At 47.8% G+C, this 18482-nt stretch overlaps 1 protein-coding gene across 12 annotated transcripts in view; it reads left to right on the forward strand.

Annotated features, from left to right (window-relative positions):
* The window catches only part of Xpnpep1 (X-prolyl aminopeptidase 1), a 96998-nt gene that overhangs the window by 68138 nt on the left and 10378 nt on the right, over positions 1-18482 (forward strand). For 10 of the 12 annotated variants that reach the window (XM_087185341.1, XM_087185340.1, XM_087185343.1 and 7 more), the window contains 11 exons: positions 5048-5111; positions 6261-6365; positions 7854-7946; positions 8241-8384; positions 9948-10043; positions 11952-12033; positions 13459-13669; positions 14549-14638; positions 15724-15774; positions 17196-17254; positions 17383-17460. In XM_087185341.1, coding sequence (XP_087041467.1) covers positions 5048-5111; positions 6261-6365; positions 7854-7946; positions 8241-8384; positions 9948-10043; positions 11952-12033; positions 13459-13669; positions 14549-14638; positions 15724-15774; positions 17196-17254; positions 17383-17460 — 1073 coding nt within the window. Of the gene's footprint in view, positions 1-5047; positions 5112-6260; positions 6366-7853; positions 7947-8240; positions 8385-9947; positions 10044-11951; positions 12034-13458; positions 13670-14548; positions 14639-15723; positions 16218-17195; positions 17255-17382; positions 17522-18482 lie in introns of those variants that run through there. The other 2 variants (XR_015440495.1, XR_015440494.1) reach the window with 2 other exon arrangements.

Genomic DNA, 18482 nt, shown 5'->3' on the forward strand with positions numbered 1-18482 from the left:
CCTGTTCTCCCAGAGGCCCTGCCTCATCTGCGGGAGGACACCAATAAGACGTGAGAAGGAGAGTTAGTCCTGGTCATAGTGATCTGCAGTGAAGTGCCCCCAGCATCCACTAAAAAGAAAACAATCTAAAGAGAATTCAAAGTAGCCAAGTGGCTATATTAGCTGGCTAGTTCAGGCAGGCCACTCTGTGGAGGTGACATTTGATCTGAAGGGTAGTGATGAGAAGGAGCTAGCTATGTGTCATGGTTCACATCTGGGATGTCCCCCAAGAGCCTCATATGCTCACAGGTGGAGCTGGTGGCAGGTGGGGCTTGGCTGGAAGAGGTATGTCACTAGGAGTGTACCTGGAAGGATGTATTTCCCTTCCCCACTCCTTGCTTTCTGGATGCCATGATGTGAGCAGCTTTTCTCTGTCATGTCCCTCTGTCATACTGTTTCATCTTTGGAGCTGTCTGATCTTGGTCTGAAACATGAGCCAAAATAGACCTGTCCTTGTTTAAGTTGTGGATATTGGATATTTTGTTCCAGTGACAGAAAAGTGACTAGGAGAAGTCAGATGTGGTGGCACATGTCTGTAATCTCACCACCTGGGAGGCTGAGGCAAGAGGATCACCATGAATTTGAGGCCCGCTGGGGCTACATAGTGAGTTCAAGGGCAGCCTGAACTACATAGTGAGACCCTATCTCAAAAAAAAGAGGGGAACTAGGATAGATCTTGGTACCAGAAGGTAGGTAGGGTCGTTGTGGTGCCGCTACTTGACCATGTGGTTTGGATGCCTTTAAAATTGGTTCCCGAGGAGTTTGGAAAGATTTGGAGATACCAGCTGGAGAAGCAGCCCTAGGATACTAGAAGCTGACTTTTTTGGGGAATTTGTTAGAGCTCAGAAGACCAGAATGCTGATAAAAAGTCAGACAGTAAAGACACCATGCTATAAGCTCAGGAGGTTTCAGTTGGGAACAAAGACTCTGTTGGCAGTGAGACTTCAGGCCATGTGTGTTATTCTGTGGCAGAACATTTGTCTAGATTTTTTTACTCATGTCCTGAGACTTTGTGGGAGTCTGAGATTAAGGGCAGCAGACTAATCTGGTGGAAAAAATTTCAAGATAGCCCAATGTTGACATTACGGCAGTGGTACTGCTGGGGGCTTTTAGCCAGGTTTATGCTGAAAATCAGGAGCAAAAAGCCCATTTTCAAAGTTTTCAGTGTGCAGAAAGGAAGGGCCAGCAAAATTAGAGCAGAGGAGAGCTTTGTTGTTGAAAAGATTAGTATTGAAAAAAAGCCTAGGACTTGACATCCCAGGAAACAGCAAGGCTCTGCCCTTTGCCCTCAAAAGTGAAAGAGAGCCCTTCTCTCTTCTCTTTGAGAAGAGAGCCCTACTCTAGAATTAGTTACCTGGCTACTGCTTGAGTTGGGGGCAGACATTGGTGTCCTCCATGTGATGCTGGTTTTACGGGCATACAGAATGCAGAGTTGTGGAGTCAGGGAGGCTTCCACCCAGATTTTGGAAGACAGGCTGAGATACTAGTCACTGTACACTTGAGAGGGCCATGCATGAAGCTGTGAGTGTGAAGCGGAAAGAATAGCAGAGTCCCCAGAAACTTGGAGAAGCCAGGAATGTGTAATATCTGAGGAAAGCCATAAGGAATGAGCAAAGCCAGCCCAAGAGAAGCAAGGAGGGCTACAACCAACAGCATTACCTTTAGGGCTGGGGCTGAAGCCCTGTGGAATTCACATCTCACCAGAGCTTACTCTGGGTACTGGACGTGGAGTGCAGGATTTAATGTGTGTCCTCCTGGGTTTCAGTCTTGCTTTGGTCCCATTCATTTCTAGCCCCCTCTTTCTCCCTTTTGCATGTCGGCGGTTTTTAACTGTCTTTTTGATTTTTATAGGGCTCACGTCTAAGAGTTTGCTTGTGTCTCAGAGGAGACGTTGGGCTTTTCAGCAGTGTTGGAACTGTTTGGACTTTGGGACTCCTTAGAGATGAGCTCAATGTATTTTGCATAGAGAGATGCCCATGAGTCTTGGAGGCCAGGGGTCGAATGTTGTGGTTTAGGTCGAGGCTGTTCCCAGGAGCCTTGTGTGCTCACAGGAAGGGCTCGTGTAAAGTGGGGCCTGGTTGGGGGAGGCAGGTCACAGGGCTGTGAGCTGGGAGGGTGTGTCTGGCTTCTCCCCTCCACACTTTGCTCTCTGCTTCCTGGCTGGCCAGACTTGAGCTGGATCTTCTTTGGAGCCAGCCAACTTTGAACTGAACCGTGAGTCAAAATAAATCTCTCTTTAGGTTCTGGGTGTTGGGTATTTTTTCCAGCAACAAAAAGTGACCAAGAAAAGTGACCAAGACACATGCTGTAATTGGGGGGGGGGGTTGGGAGAGGAGCCTTTAGACAAAGAAGGAAGAGCTTGTGCAAAGGCCCTGATGCAGCAACAAGCTTGGGCTGTGAAAAACAGCAGGACAGAGCCCGATGTGGTTAGAGCATTGTGAATCAGAGTGAGAGCTCCCAGAGGACAGATCAGATGGTGCTCTGGAGACCAAGCCAGGGTTTAGACTTTATCTTAAATGTGATAGGAAGCCACTGGAGCGTTTTAAGAAAGATGCCAACATGTGTGAGTGTGATTTTGAAATACTCACCTGGAGAGTGTGCAGAGAATGGGTTTTGAGAACTGTGATTCAGGTAGAGATGATGGAGGTGTAGACTGAGCCTGTTCTGGGAGGTGGAGAGAAGTGGGAGATTTGGAGAGAAAAGCCTGGAGCTTTGTTTCTTGGTGCCTTTTTCTTAGCATGCGCATTTGAGGCATTTGGCGGGGCTCTGGGGAGAGTGTCTGTGGGCTTCGTCAGCTCAGGACTGGGGAGAACAGCTTGGTCTGGTCGGCCTCTGCTTAGCCTGTCAGTGGAGGTGAGGCTGCGGCCGGCCTTGCCCGGCAATGCCTTTGTGGCATCTTGGCCACTTAGGTCCTGTCTGGTTCTCAGCCCAGGCCTCGTCTGGGTGCCAAGCTGAACATGCTCATCTGACCTTAGTTCCACCGCCCCTGTGCCAGCGCGCTGCTTCTGCCTTTGTGATGGGGACCTCCAGGTAAACCCTGCTGGGCTCCTGGCCCTCTCCTAGGTGTTCCCAGGTGGGTGGGAGTCCAGCCCTATTCTCGCGACCATCGCAGCCTCTTCTCTGTGCCAGGGAGCAGGCCCATGCCCATGGAGGTGGAGCGCATGCCACCAGTGGGACTGGCCTCACCACGCACTCCCCAGTGTGCACAAGGGTTAGTGCGGTGACCCAGAGTGGCTCCAGGCCCTAAGGTGCTTTCTCTGCCTGCTTGCTGTTCAGGTAGAAGTGACTCATAATCTCTCTTTCTTTGCATGTGTGCAGCACTTTTACGGTTTCTGGTGAAGTTTTAAAAATTGACTCACTGTCCTTCCCAACAGTGGTAGGAGAAGGCTGGAGTACTCCTGTCTGCATTAATCTTTTTACATTTTTATTATTTTGGTTTTTTGAGACAAGGTCTCGCTTTGAGGTTTAGGCTGGCTTTGAACTTACTATGTATTCCATGCTGGCCTCAAATTTGCGGCTATTCTCCTGCCTCAGCCTCCTGAGTGCTGGGATTACAGGCATGCACCACCATGCCCAGCTTTAAAAAAAATTTTTTTAAAGTCTTATACCCAGTGATCTTTGGGTGAACAAGGATTCTGAAGTTTATGATTGATTGTAATGGCCGATTCTTTCTGTTTCTTAGTGCTGTGTGTGAAATGTTTGCTATGTTTTGGGATAAAACATGTGCCTGCTATTGCATTTGGTAGTTGGAAGCCATTTCGAAGAGGCGGAACTGAGGCTGAGTGATGTGGCCCTGGATGCAGGCCACACAGCAGGGCCCAGGCTGGAGGGCAGGCGTGGCCTGTGGCGCCCTCCTCTCCAGAAGGGGCCTGTGGCTGACCTGAGGCAGTAATGATGGCTGCTGCGGTGAAAGGAGCAGTTGTCCCCCACATGTCAGGAGTGGGCGTGTGTGGCCCCCCATCATATCCCAAAAATGCCCTGGGCTCTGGCAAGCACTCCTTCTCCACCCTGAGCATCCTAAACCTTGCTGGGTGCTTTGGCTTGGAAGAAAGCTGCTGACAGTTGAAGGAGAAGCTGTTTTGGATGCAAGCAGAACTGGCAGCAGCTCCTGGCCCACGATAGCCTGTCAGTGGGCAGGTTCCTTCAAGATGGTCTCTTTGAACTCAGTTTTGTCCCTTTCTGTCAGTCTTATCCTGGAGAGTCACTGTGAGAATGAGAGATAATGTGTCGTGTGGGGCAGCCTGGCATAGGGATTCGGTTTTGAGGCTCTGGAGCTGGCTTCCCAGGTTCAGATCCTGCCTCTGGCACTGACTTTGGGGAAGTCCCTTCAGCTCTCTCTGCCTCTGTGGCTGTTAGTGAAAGTTGCATGTAGTGGGCTCATTCCCCTCACCCAGGCAGGAGACCCTCTCCTTCCTACTGTCCCTAACTCTGACCTCTCAGTTCTCAATAGGAAGGACTTGGTTTTGGATATGGGTGGAGGAAGTGTTTCCGCTCATTCCCTAGCAGGAAGGGCCAGGGCCTGTGTGGGAGAGACTGCCTTAGAGGGGATGCAAACAGGAAGTTCAGAAACAAGCTAATGTCTAAAGAGGCAGTAAGTTAGAGAACTATTGGTGCTTAAAACAGAAATGCAGCTTTACTTTTCAGAAAAATAACAGATGCCTAAATGTCAGAGACAAAGGCGGGGGATGGCTACTGGTTGTTTTTTTAGTAAGGTCTTATTGAGGAAAGTACCATTTTTATCCATGTCTCTGTGCTTGCTTTGCTCTCCAGATGAGGCAAAAGGGATGACTCTTTTAGCCCTTAGTTAATTTGTCTTCTGCAGTGTCCACTAATTTTCTTTTTTTAATATTCAGCTTGCCTTTTTAGCTAACTGTAGGCTTCCTGGAGAAAGGGCCAAGGACTCTCCACCTTTGTCATCCCCACTGGGCCTAGCACAGGGCCTAGCGTGTGGAGAGCAGTCAGCACACCACTGATTGAGATCCAACTTTTTATTGTCTTTGTTTTCCAGAGTGAATATATTGCTCCATGTGACTGTCGGCGAGCCTTTGTCTCTGGATTCGATGGCTCTGCAGGTGAGTTGCTAAATTCTCTCTGTTCTTGTGGTACCTTTGTTCGCCTCCCCCAAATAACTGAACCAGGTTTTAGCCTGTGATATAGAACCAGTTAGGAAATGCAAACCAGACATTCCCTGTTCAGCCCCCACAGAAGGGTGTGCATTCCCAGCTCATCAGTTACCTTTTCGTGACCCTTTGCTCTTTTCTGTGCCTTTGCTTTCACAGTTTAAAAATCTTCTGTTAAAAAAATTTTTTTGAAATTTTTATTGAATGTGATATTCATATAGAAAAAAATAGTCTTAAACTAAATATGCCTGTGTAATTAGCACGCCAAGTAAGAAATGGGACTCTTACCAGCATTCCCAGACCTGCTGTAATTTACTGGTTCTGTATGATTCTCCAGGTGCTTGCATTTGGTTTCTGTTTTCACTGTTGACCTAAATAGCAAAGGATAATGTGAGTTCCATTGGTATCCTCCTTAACTTTTCCCAGACCATTGTACCTTTGAGTTTGGGGTGGTTTTGTCTTCAGGTCCCCACCCTTTAAGCACACTGGACTAAGTAGGAGCCCCCTCCCCTTGCAGTTAGCACATTGCTTCCTTTGGCGATGTGCTTGTGTTGGTTGGCACATTAGGGTTGGGTTTTGGCTGATGCTTCTGCTGAAGCCCTGAGATCTGCCAGGCCTGTAGGAATGGAGGGCAGGTGGATGTGGAGGCACAAGCTCCCTGTGGGTGACTGCTGAGGCCCTGTGAACACTCTCAAGTCCCAGTTGGTCTGCCTCCAGGAAAGATGAAACAACTTCTTTGGGTGTCTGGTGGAGCAGAGGAATGGCTGGCACCATTCCTACTTTGTCCTGTGGGTGCTGAGGCCATGCAGGCCACAGACACATAGTCCACTGCTCTTCTGGCTTTGCCTCGTGCTGCATGAGTGGGGAATTTCTGTGCAGAGACTGGTGTCCAGGCAGCCTAGCCCTCGTGATCACTTCTTGCAGAGCTGGAGTTGCTTTTTCTCAGTGATCTCATTCTGTCACCTAGAGATTTCCCTGGAGTGGGAGATCCATCTGCTCCAGTGGGAGCTGGTGCTTCTCATGCTTTTGTCACTTGCTGCCATTTTGTGCTGCTTCTAGGTGGTAGACAGAAACCTTTCTTTTCTTCCTCCTCTGCTCCAGGTACAGCCATCATCACAGAAGAGCATGCAGCCATGTGGACTGATGGCCGCTACTTTCTCCAGGCTGCCAAACAGATGGACAGCAACTGGACACTCATGAGGATGGGTGGGTAGAGTCATGGCCTGCCCACGTTAGTTGGCCTGATTAGAGCGGGGATCATGGAGCTCCTCAGGGCGTTTGGATCTTAACCTTTTTATGATATTGTGAATTTTCTTAAGACTCTAAGGAAAAGCAAGAAATTGGCATGCTTCTCCATATATTGAATTTTGGAGAGTCTTGGGTCAGGATACTAGTTTTACAGAGGGAAAACTGAGGGCTTCTGTCTTTGGGGCTCTAAGACTTGAGGACTCTGGCATTAATTAAAGTAGGAACGTGGCAGCTCTGGGGCAGGGTGAGTCATTCTTCCTTCTTGCCCCTTTCTAGTTTGCATTTGTCCGTAAACCTACCTTTCCTCAGGTGTCCCCCTGTGTAGTGAGATTCTGGTGGGTTCCACAGAGTTTTGCTAAAAAAATCTATCTTCTGAGGAATAGTGTGACTTTATCTTGCCAAAATTATGTTAGGGTCTCTAAGAAAAACTTCCTCAATAGAGTAGCTTGTTTGGTGGTTTATTTGGGAAAAAAAGGGAAAGCATTAAATAACAAAATAAGACTCCAGGCTAGCCTCCAGGTAATTCTTTGGAATCAGGATTCATGAGCTCATTTCTTTATAAACCTTTTAACTTCCCCTCTGTGGCTATGTGGTTATAGTGGTAGTCAGTAGAGAAAATAATAAGTAGTGCTGTAGAATATGTGAGCTTTTTCTATAAATGTGCATGCATGTGTCTTGTCAGGATGTGTATTGCTTCGTGAAAATTTCATTGATTAAGAAAAGTGTATATCCCACAGATATGGACAGACAGAGGCTAGACAGAGAAGATGCTAGCTTGATTAAAGAAAAGCTGGACTGTAAAAATAATAGTCATTCCTTTTTGAAACTTAATACCCTAAACTAGTGTTGTAGATGCACAGAAAAAGGGCTGTGTGTGCTTGGGAGTTGGGCACTCCAGGTGCCATGCTGACCACAGAAGTCCTGGGCTCCTATGTGCCCTCCTCGTAATCTTTGGGAAGACTTCCTTGCAACCAAGACTTGTACTCAGCTTTCCAGTCAGAGGTGGGCTGTGGGCAGGGGACCTGGTCCCTGAGACCTGGGCCTTGTAGGTGATGGGAGGGCACTGATTGGCATGTTGTCCCCTTTCCTGGTATGTGACATGAGTGAGCTTCCCAGCCTTCACCAAATCACCACACAAGTTCTCGTCATGTCACCAGTAGTGGGAAAGTGAGCACATGCTAGTGAGATCATCTTTTCAAAGACTAGTTGCAGTGATCCTAGGATGACCAGGGATGCCTGACAGTCCTGCCTTTCCCCCTCTCTGTCTTGACCTTATCTTAGGCTTTCCTTATACACCATCCTTCACTTAGCCCCCTCTTTCTGTAGCCTTCCAGGATTAAGTAAGGTTCAGATTTCCCAGGTCTGACCAGACCACCTTGTAGAGAGTGTTTAATAAGCACCCTGCTGTCACGGTGTTGGAGAAGGGCATTGTTCTTCCCTCTGTAGGGCTGAAGGACACACCAACCCAGGAAGACTGGCTGGTGAGTGTGCTTCCTGAAGGATCCAAGGTGGGTGTGGACCCGCTGATCATCCCCACAGGTGAGTGAGCTTGGCCCCTTCCAGCGTGGGTAAGGAAGAGGCTTCTGGCTCCTCTATCTTACGTGCTTGTGGGATGTACAGTGTAGGTGGGCTCAGCGTAACCGCACGTCGTGGCAGAGGTCAAGGTGAGGAGAAGAGTGGCAGGACGGGGCAGGGGCGGCCTTCGCCGGTAGGGTCCTTTGACAGTTCCTCATCCTGCTCGCCCAGGGCTGGGCCATGGGATGATCTTTCAGAACGGGCCAGGCTTATTTTCCGTTCATGGTCGCCCATGTGTGGGTCTCCTTGTCTCCTTAGATTACTGGAAGAAGATGGCCAAGGTCCTGAGAAGTGCTGGCCACCACCTCATTCCTGTGAAGGAGAACCTCGTTGACAAAATCTGGACAGACCGTCCCGAGCGCCCATGCAAGCCCCTCCTCACACTGGGCCTGGATTACACAGGTCACTGCCCTGTCTAGCCCTTGTCTCAGGCCCAGGCTTCTGAGTTGGGGTTGGAGTGGGTGGGTGGCCTTGGCCCAACCTTGGCCCAGCGGGTCATTTGACCAAAGCAGGAGCGCCATTGGTTTCCACTGTTGCCACCTACTTGCCACTTCCTGTGGCCTGGTTCAGTTTTGCAAAGCTCTTCTGGGTGCTGTTGAAAGGACTGAGTTTTCTACCCTTGGCCGCTAACTGCCGCCCCACTGTGTCTGATCCTGGAAACACAGCCAAGAGGCTTCTAGGATCGACTTCCTTTGCTCGTGTTAATGTGGTAGGTTTCCCTCCAGGCTGCCTCCATCCTGCACCTTCTGCTGTAGAGGCTCTGTGTGGGGTATTGCTCTGGCCTGTGTGATAGTGATGGGTGAGTGGCGTGTGCTGTGAACCATTTGTGGGAGACAGAGTGTGGATTTATAAAAACAGTGCCTAGTAGAGGGAGGTGGGGCTGAGGCGGGAGCCTTGCTGTGGAAACGCAGAGGAGGATGGGGGATGTCTGGAATGCAGGCAGATTGCCCAGAGGGGTCCTGGGAAGACAGCGTTACAGCCCAGACTCTGCCAAGTTTTCAACCGCATTCCCAAGCTGATCTTCAAAGCAGCCCATGGCTGTGGTGCAGCCCACAGCTCGCTTTCCTGTGCGGCACCCTTGCCGGAGGGTATTGCACACTGGGGAGGATGAGTTCAGTGAGTGAGCTAGGTCAGCTAAAGATTCTCTATCAACATGGTTTGAATTTTTTGACTGAAGCAGAGGCACTACTGATCTGTTGTTATAGGGGAGGAGAAAGCAAATGTTGCTGGTAAAGCCTTTTATTCTGCAAACATTTGTGTGGCTGTTATGTGCAGAACACTGTGTTAGGTGCCTTCCCTGTTCACGGGTGGCTGTCACCTGAGCTGTGGATGCCAGTGTGGTGGAGTAGTTGGGGTTCAGTGGGGTGAGTTCCTTCTGGGCTGCGATTTCATGCTGGGGAGCAGCAGCAGAGGCCTTGGCTGTCTGACAGCAAGTGTGATTTGAAAGTGGTGCTTAGGTGAGTCAGGCCACAGAGAGCTCCTGAGTCTTAGCCCTGAAAACACGTCCTGCAGCCTAAGTAGTGTAAAGTGATACTCTTCTGACGTTGGAGACTTTTGCTCTCTGCTGGGTGATGTGTTCACATACTCCCTATGGTTCTCCTGTTGCATCCGTCTTCATACAGTACTGTTACTAATTGCTGGTTTGTCTAGCTTCTCTTCTGGGCTATAAGTTCTACGAGGAAGGGACTGGTCTAGTCCAGAGCTGTAACTGCAGGGAGCACCATAGTCCCTTACAGATGCCTGCTCCTGACAAGGCTAGGTGCTTCGTAGGCATTTGTGGGGTGAACAATAAATGTTGCTGGTGAGGCAGTCAGGGCTCATGCCAGTCAAGTGGCTGGTCAGTCAGTCATACCTCTTGCCTAGGGTTTGAATCCAGGCCTCCTGCCTGTGTAAGCAATGTAAGATTTGGTGTTGTAAGAGTGTTTGGGGTGGATTTTTCAGTTGGCTTTTATTGCTTTCTTGCAGGCATCTCCTGGAAAGAGAAGGTGGCAGACATTCGGTTGAAAATGGCTGAGAGGAACATTGTGTGGTTTGTGGTCACTGCCCTAGATGAGATTGCATGTGAGTGCTCTGGTTTTACTGGTTGGGAATCCATATATTCATGCCATTCAGCTTTCTAAGTGGTCAGGGAGTAAGCAAAAGACTGTGTCACCAAATGGGTATAGAGATGCCAATTAGGATGAAGGAGAAAGAATTACTGGGAGTGGGGAGGGGAGTGGAGCCTTGCTCAGAGCATTGTTATGGGGGACTCAGGGTGAGTCCATGGGTGATGTCCACCTTTGGCCCGTCTCTCAGGACTGTGGCCCTCTAAGAAAGTGCATTTTCTCCAGAAATTTTCTGTCAGCCTCTCTTGTAGGAGGTATTTTTTTAAAGAATATTTTTCCCTATACTTTTCCAAAGTCCTCACAGTGAGAATATTCTGGGAATATTTCTACCTCAGAAAACTAAGGAACCGAAAGCTCTCTCTAGGTCCTTTGATGTGTTAGCAGTTTCTCAATCTTTAGACTTTAAACCACCCCCATGGAAATGGTTCAGAATCTCTATTATTGTCTAGAATCTGAAGGAGTCTGGTTGAAACTTCTTCTGTTCCTTGTTTTCTGATTGGATGTGATCTAGAGTACCTGAGAAGAGGCGCTGTTTGACATTTTTACCTTTCTCACTCCTGAAAGAGATTACTGCAGTGTTCTGCCTCTGTAGTCCCCATCTCATCTTTCCAGGCCTCAGAACTTCATCACATGTGTCAGTGATTTATATCCCTAATTAGCTTAATAGCTCTAGCATTCTAGCTTGGAGTATGAGAACAACGCATTCCCACTGTGGAAAATTTGGAAAATGTAGAGGAAGTAGAAACAATTAAAAATAACACCTGTACTTTTTTTAGCCAGAGACGATATTTAATATTATTTCTATGGATATATCATTGTGTTGCCTGATTTTTAAAATTTATCAGTATATAAACATAATTGTAACTATTAAATAGTCCATCAAATGATAATACCATAATTTATTTAACCATTTCCCAATGGATGAATTTTAGGTTATTTCTAGTTTTCCCACGGAATGCTATTATCCAAATCTTGGTTCATGAAGTCATGTCTTAGTTTCTGAAAGTTTCTTTCTTCTTGCTTCTAGCTGGCTTTAAGGGTAGTGTTAGGGGTTAGAGGGTATGTGTGTAAGAGCCCGAGGTACATTTGTTAAAAAGTGCTGATATGAGAGATTAACAAGTGTTGCCTCCCTGCTTTACTTTGAGAAGTATTCTTGTAAAACAGAGGCAGCACTTTTATACCTGGGCTTTTTACCCTCTGATCCTCCTGAGAGCAGTCAACTTGGGGGCTGGAAGCCCTGGGACCAGAGCTGTGCCCTCTGCTTGTCCCTCTAGTTACTCAGATGTTTAGTGACCTCACCAGACCCTGGACCCTGGCCACTGAGGTCTCCAGCCAGCCAGCTAACGTAGCAGGCCGTGGGCGGGCCCAGGACCCACTTTCACTCAACGGCCACAGCCTCATGACTCCTTCCACCGGGCTCAGAGGGGTCCTCCCTGGTGGGTGAGTCTCAGTTTTTCAATCTTAGATCCTTTGGCTCAGAAAGGAGAGTGCTTGTCTCCTCCTTTATGTGGGAGTGCCAGAGGTCTGCTCAGTGTCAGCAAAGTCAGGTCTGGCAGGTCACCGCTAGGGCGGGTCATTTCACTTCCTTGTTTAGGGTAGGGGGCCTTCCCATGTTTTCTAAGAGTTGTGGGGAGTGATATGGCAGTGTAAGAAACAGTTCTGGTGCCATCAGGTGGTGGACACCAGCAGTTGCAGCTCGGAGGCGGAACCGAGGATAAGGTTTCTAGGTTTTCTGAGAGGTGCCAGGGAATCCTTGGTAGTAGCTGGATTCCTAGCTGAAGCCCTTCCCTCTCCAAAAATTACCCCTTAAACCTTGATTTGGGAGTCAGTCAGGTGACAGGGACTTTGTTTCGATTTATTTTAGGGCTCTTCAATCTTCGAGGATCAGATGTGGAGCACAACCCTGTATTTTTCTCATATGCAATCATAGGACTAGAAACGATCATGTGAGTATTTACCCCACCCCTCAGACTGGAACTTCCTTTCCCATAGCCCTTTGGAGCCCCAGGCTCCCCTTTATGATTCCCACTCAGCAGTCACTGCCTGCTGTTTCCCTGATGGACTTCCTTTTTCCTGTTCTTCCCCCCTTTCCCTTCTGCCTTCCGTCATAGTAGGTGTTTATTTATATCTTGTTTCTTAACTCCTCAAATGACTTGAAGTCTATAAAAGTATTTATATATGTTGAGATTGAAAAATAACTAAGCAAGGACATTCAGACAAAGTAGAGTGATGTTAGTGCACAAAATTCTGCTGCAAGGTCTTGTTCAGGCCCCATATTTGATTCCTTGTTTTCTAGAAGCCATATATATACTTGCTCAGTTATGCAGTTCTCGGTCTGTAGTGCAAACAAACCCAGTCATTCTGAAGGTTAGACAAGATATGGGGGAAACCCCTTGAACTGTGCTCTGTTGAATTCTCAATCTGTCCTAGGCATTGTTTGCAGCTTTCCTGTCTTTGTTTTTCTATTGGGTGGCTTTATTGAGTCTGACAACATTTATTATGTGTCTGTCATGTGCTAGGGTGCCTGTATTAGGTGCTTGGGTAAATGACACAGACGGAGGCCTGGGCTAGAGTTGGGGAGATCAGCATCTCCTCTTCCCAGTGGATTTGGGCACATAAGTGGGCACCAGCCCCTCAGTGACTGGTACAGGTGCTGTAGGAAGGGCCTATCTTAGATTTGGGGCATAGAGGAGACTCTTGGGGAAGATAATTCTGAAGCAAAGATGAAGGGTAAATACAGATTAGCTAGGTCCATGCTGGGGCAAGGAGGAGTGCAAAGGCAGAAGCATTGCAGAGGCTCTGGGCTGGAGAGAGCCATGTGTGTGGGAGACACGGAGGGGTTCACCGTAGTCAGGGCCAGGAGGTGAGCAGGGTCACAGCTCAACTAGACAGGCCTAGGCGCTTGGGCTCTTTTCCCAAGGGCGATGAAGAGCTACTGAGTAAATTGCTCAGAGGGGACCCATGATCAATTTTGTAAATTATACAAAATGTTAGGACTGAAGAATAGGGTGGGTAGGACAAGACTTGGAGGCTAGGAGGTGGCGAATGGGCAGGGCTATGGACAGAGCGACAGATTTGCTGGAGGTTTGGCTGTAGGTGCCTGGATCTTGATGGGGGAAGGGAAGAGGGACATCAGGGAGAACAGGGCCCAGGTTTCTGTCTTGGGGGGTTGGGTGGAGGATGACAGCACACACAGGCACAGGGTACACAGTTAGGAGGGCAGGTTTGGGAAGGCAGTGGAGGAGGGAGGAAAAGCTGCTCGGCTTTGGTTGCCAGAGACAGAGCCTGATGTGTGAGCATGTGTGTCTGTTCTCACCCACTCACTCACGTGCCACTTCTTTTCTTCCTGCCACCCACCTTGGGTGCCACAGGCTCTTCATTGATGGAGACCGCATCGATGCCCCCAGTGTGAAAGAGCACCTGCTATTTGACTTGGGCTTGGAGGCTGAATACAGAATCCAGGTGCTTCCTTACAAGTCCATCCTGTGTGAGCTCAAGACCCTGTGTGCCTCTCTCTCCCCGAGGGAGAAGGTGTGGGTCAGCGACAAGGCCAGCTTTGCTGTGAGCGAGGCCATCCCCAAGGTTGGTAGTCTGCTCTGGCCTAAGTCCTGCCAGCCCCTTCCCTGAACTGGCTTTGTGCAGCTCTGTTTTAGGAGACTGAGGGACTGTGGGATCTGGGCCTTTGGCAGCCAGGTGGCCTTTGGCAAGTTCAGCAGTGCCCTCTTTTCCACCGAGCAGTGGGCCATCTAAGGAGGAGCTTAGGCCTGGCTCTAGACCTGGCTTGTCACTGCATCTTTGGCACTGCACACTGTGCGTGACCTCTGTACTTCCTTAAACCGAGTAGGGATCACTTTTGCCTTCCCTGTTTTATGAGTTGTGTGTTTGTAAGAGAGACACAGAAGAATGAAAGCGATTCGAGAAGCTCTATGCAGGTACCAGCTGCACGGAGCCCCCTCCCTGTCACACAAGGATGGATTCTAACTTGTTCTCAGCTGGGAAGAGTTTTCCCTAACCCTTTAAGACCATTAGCAGTACCTGAAGGGTGATCACTGAATGGAAGCAGAGAGAGCAGGAAACCTCCCTTATCAGCTCGTCTGCCTCCCTGACAGGGGAAAGCCTCCTTTGTGTAATAGGAGAGGGCCCACTTTGGTCAGGCTCTCAGGGGTCTGTGGACTCTGACCATGGGTGCTTGGAAAGCAATCGCAAAGACCGTGGGGCCTGGAGGAGGGTGCCTTGCTAGAGGTGCTTACCATTTTCAATGAACTCAAGCCCCTTTCATCATGCTCAGAGTCATCAACTGAAAGGGGAGGTTTCCTAGGCCCCAGAGGAGCTTGTGGGTGCCGAGTGGGAGCTCTTTAAATTATTTGTTTTAAATGCATTTTCTGGACCGAAGAGGTGGCTGCCCTGGTCTGGGTGGGTGGAGCGGGCCTTATTTCCCATTCTCTTGCCCTTTGCCCCTAGGATCATCGCTGCTGTATGCCGTACACCCCCATCTGCATTGCCAAAGCTGTGAAGAATTCAGCTGAGTCAGAAGGCATGAGGCGGGCTCACGTGAGTACAGCAGGCAGTGCGGAAGGCAGGATGGGAGATGGTTAGAAGGTCCAGGTCCCTCACCTGCTGCATGACCTGTGCCTAGAATAAAGTTGCACCCTCTCTGAGCCTTAATCTTCCTGGCTTTCCAGAGTCAATGAGAGAATGAAATAATGTATTTGATGGGGAGCCTATGTGGCACACTACTATAATCCCAGCTGTTTGAGAAGCTGAGACAGGAGGATCCCAAGCTTGAGGCCAGCCTGGACAACAGTGAAACCTTGTCTCAAAAAACAAAACAAAAACACTTGATGGGTTAGATCGATCCCTCTTTTCTTTTCTTTTCTTTTCAAAATCTTTATAAAGTATATAGCACATAAGACAGAAAAAGACATTGATGATGCAGAGCAGGGGTCCTCAGCCCTGGTCCATGGCCTGGTCCATGGCCTGCTAGGAACCAGGCCACACGCGAGTGGCAGACAAGCTTTGTCTATATCTGCAGCCACTCTCCATCACTCACACTGCTGCCTGAGCTCTGTTTGCTGTCAGATCGCGTAGCTACAGTCTCACAGGAGCATGAACCCTGCTGTGCATGGTGCATGTGTGCAAGTGATCTAGGTTCTACACTCCTTTGAATCATCCTGGAAAATGTCCCTTGCTACAAAACCCTGTCCATGGAGAAGCTGTCTTCCATGAAACGAGTCCCTGTAGAGGAAGAGAATGTGGTGATGATGAAAAACAGAAGGGCCAGGTTGTGTTTCCGGGCAAAGGATGGATCTAGAGAGATCGGGGCCCAGAGCCAGCCTCTGATGGTAGGTAGCAGGTCTTTCCTGGCCCCTGTAGGGCAGGTGGTTAGCTTGCCTTGCCTGTGCTCCTGCCCTGCCTGCCGACTGTGCCTCAGCTGCTCACCAGCAGAGGAGCCCTGTCTTTGCCAATGAGAATCACTGCACACTGGGTTCCAGGAAGTGTGCACAAGCAAGGTGCTGGCTGCTGATGGCTCGTGGCTCTGTAGGTGCAGCCCTCTCAGGATGCTGAAGGGCTGGGCTCTGAAACTGGCCACATAACTTTCAGTAGTAACTTAAAACATGTCTCTGTTTTTTGAGCAGATTAAAGATGCTGTTGCCCTCTGTGAGCTCTTCAACTGGTTGGAGAAAGAGGTTGGTTCTCAAGTCTTCACTGAACACACAGATAGAGCTTATTCTGAAGTACTGACATTTGATTGCAACTGTGGCCTCTTCCAGGCTCTGTTGACCATGCAGTCCAATCCTAGGTCTAATTTTCTTTTTTTTCTTTTGGTACCAGGGATTGAACTCAGGACCTTGCACTTGCAAGGCAGGCGCCGGAACCACTGAGCTAAATCCCCGGCCCTAGGTCTAATTTTCATGCTTTCTCACGGCAGTTCTTCCTGTGTATACTTACATATATTTAAAAATTCTTTCATTGTAGAAAATACTGTAGTAGCAAAGAGGATGAAAGAAATTCCTTGCCAGTGTATGCTTTTTGGGTTAGGGAATCAACACTAAGTGGAATTTCATTGTAAAAAAAATGAACCTTATAACATTTTTATAGGCAAGCTGATTGTATTTGAAGAACAGGATCTGTGAGTACATTTTGAACTTTAAGGCATAAAACTTTTTATGTTAAATTGACTCTTGGCCATTTATTTCTTGCTTATTTATTGCTATAGTTGAGAAGAGGGTGGTTTCTTTGTGTGGTTATTAAACAGTTTCATGTTCTCTTTAAATATTATATAAATTCTTTCATTGGAAAAAGGACTTGTCAGTGCTTGCCTTGGCAGCACATATGCTAAAATTGGAAAAAGAACTTATCTTCCTATTCTCACCAGTGTTAAACTTTTCCCCCATATTTCCTTTTGACTTGTTCACCCCTGTAAATCATTTTTCAAAACTGAAATCGTTTTTATGTCTCTAAGTCTAGAGAATATGATTTTTGTATTTATTTTATTCATGTAAGATCATAATATGAGCATTTTCCATGTATTTTGAGACTTTAAGAATTCAAGTGGCGGTTACAGCTGATGGCTAGACTGATTTACTTACCCATTCCTTCTATTTTTGATTCTTTCAGTTTTTTTTTTCTGTTATCAATAATCCTGCAACAATATCTTTGCATTTATCCTTTTTATTTCTCTAGGATAATTTTCTTTTCTTTTATTTTTAAGAGTAGGAAAAATTTATTGAGAGAAAGATAGCTTCTGTCTAAGAGAGACAGAGGGGGCTGGAAAGTGGGTTTCCCCTAGGATAATTTTCTTAAAATGATTTCCTAGGAAGCAATGGTTTTGAATTTTTAAACTTAGATGCATTGTTTGGGAGGTTTGGGTATATGGTACTGTGACACAATAATCAAGTGAAAAATTAAAAAATAGAAACTATTTTAGGCAGTTTTGATGAGAGCCTTTGAAAGTTCCCTCCCAGTTAAAGAAGAGATAAGCTACTTCCTGTAGACTTCACAGTTGGGCTGTGGGAATTGAGAAAGCAAACTTTTGATGTATTCCTTCTTTTATGTATGAGGTGCACATGAATTTGTCTCACATGATTTATAAGCACTTTTCTTACAGGTTTCCAAAGGTGGTGTGACAGAGATTTCAGCTGCTGACAAAGCAGAAGAATATCGCAGGTAAGGAGCTGGTGTGGAGACCTGTGGACTTCATGCAGATTTCTTTGGTGAATGAAGAATCTGGAAGGCCCCGCTTCTCAGTGCAGTCAAGACTTTAACCTGTTCTGCTGTGTGTGTGTCTGTTCCAGGCAGCAGGCTGACTTTGTGGATTTGAGCTTCCCAACTATTTCCAGTACGGGACCCAACGGCGCCATCATTCACTACGCGTAAGGCCTGCGGAGGAACACGTGCCTGGCTTTGCTGCTGCTTCTGCACAGGAGCCTGAGCAGGGGAGAGACATTATTTTACCAGAGGCCCCTATGCCCACTCTGTGTGTCTGTTGAGATTGTAAAATTAGACCTCCTAGGGCTGGGATGTAGCTCTGGCACTGTGCAAGCACAAGGTCCTGAGTTCGATCCTCAGTGTGGGGGGTGGAGGGGGGTTATTAGACCTCCTAGGTCTGTTTTCTCTGAATTCCCCAAGCCTCTGCCTTTTGGGAGTTTCTGCCTAGTCTCAGTGTGGCATTGGCATTTTCCATAGCATAGTCAAATGCTTGTCCCTGTTTCCTTTCTGAGGCTACAGAAACTATCAGCCTTTGCATCTTGATGACAGAATCTCTGAGTGTTTTCCTTTCCTGGTGATAGCAGCCACCTTGATGTACTAGTCCATGCATCTTTTGAGTTCTGTCACCTCCATTCCCAAAACACTTACACTAGGGTGGGGCATCTCATTTTGGGTAGGTAGAGCTTCCTTTAGCTGTGAGACCGGAGGGGCACTGAGGCACTTAGGATGGCAGGCAGCTTTCCCTGTGGAGATGCAGGGAAAGGTAACAAGGCGTGGCCACTAGGCCTCAGCTTCAGTTTTGCCAGGCTCACCTGTTTGACTTCGCACTAGGAATTTGGAGCCCTGTGTTCCCCATCTGTGGTATGCAGAGTCAGGGAGAGAACACTTGGTCTGTCCCTTTGGGCTGTACTTGGGCACAATTTTCCCCCTTTTTAAATAATTGCTTTTTGAGCTTTTAGTCACAGGGCAGATTTTGAAGTTGTGTGTGTGGGAGATAGTCAGCAAATGTGACAGTACAGTTCTCTCTCATTAATGCTTCTGATCCAACACAAAAACATCAAAGGGACTTCAGTTTAACTCACATAATGAGTTTCTGAGTTGGTTACTATCCTGGAGTTTTTCATTTGATTAAAGCATTAAAAATTTTCTAACCAAGGGGCCAGAAATTTGTTTCTCCTTTGGTGTT

This window comes from Heterocephalus glaber, unplaced genomic scaffold, assembly GCF_053883595.1.
Source record: "Heterocephalus glaber isolate CG9 unplaced genomic scaffold, H.glaber_assembly_v1.0 deba00001497, whole genome shotgun sequence".
In the NCBI taxonomy this organism is placed as follows: domain Eukaryota; kingdom Metazoa; phylum Chordata; class Mammalia; order Rodentia; family Bathyergidae; genus Heterocephalus; species Heterocephalus glaber.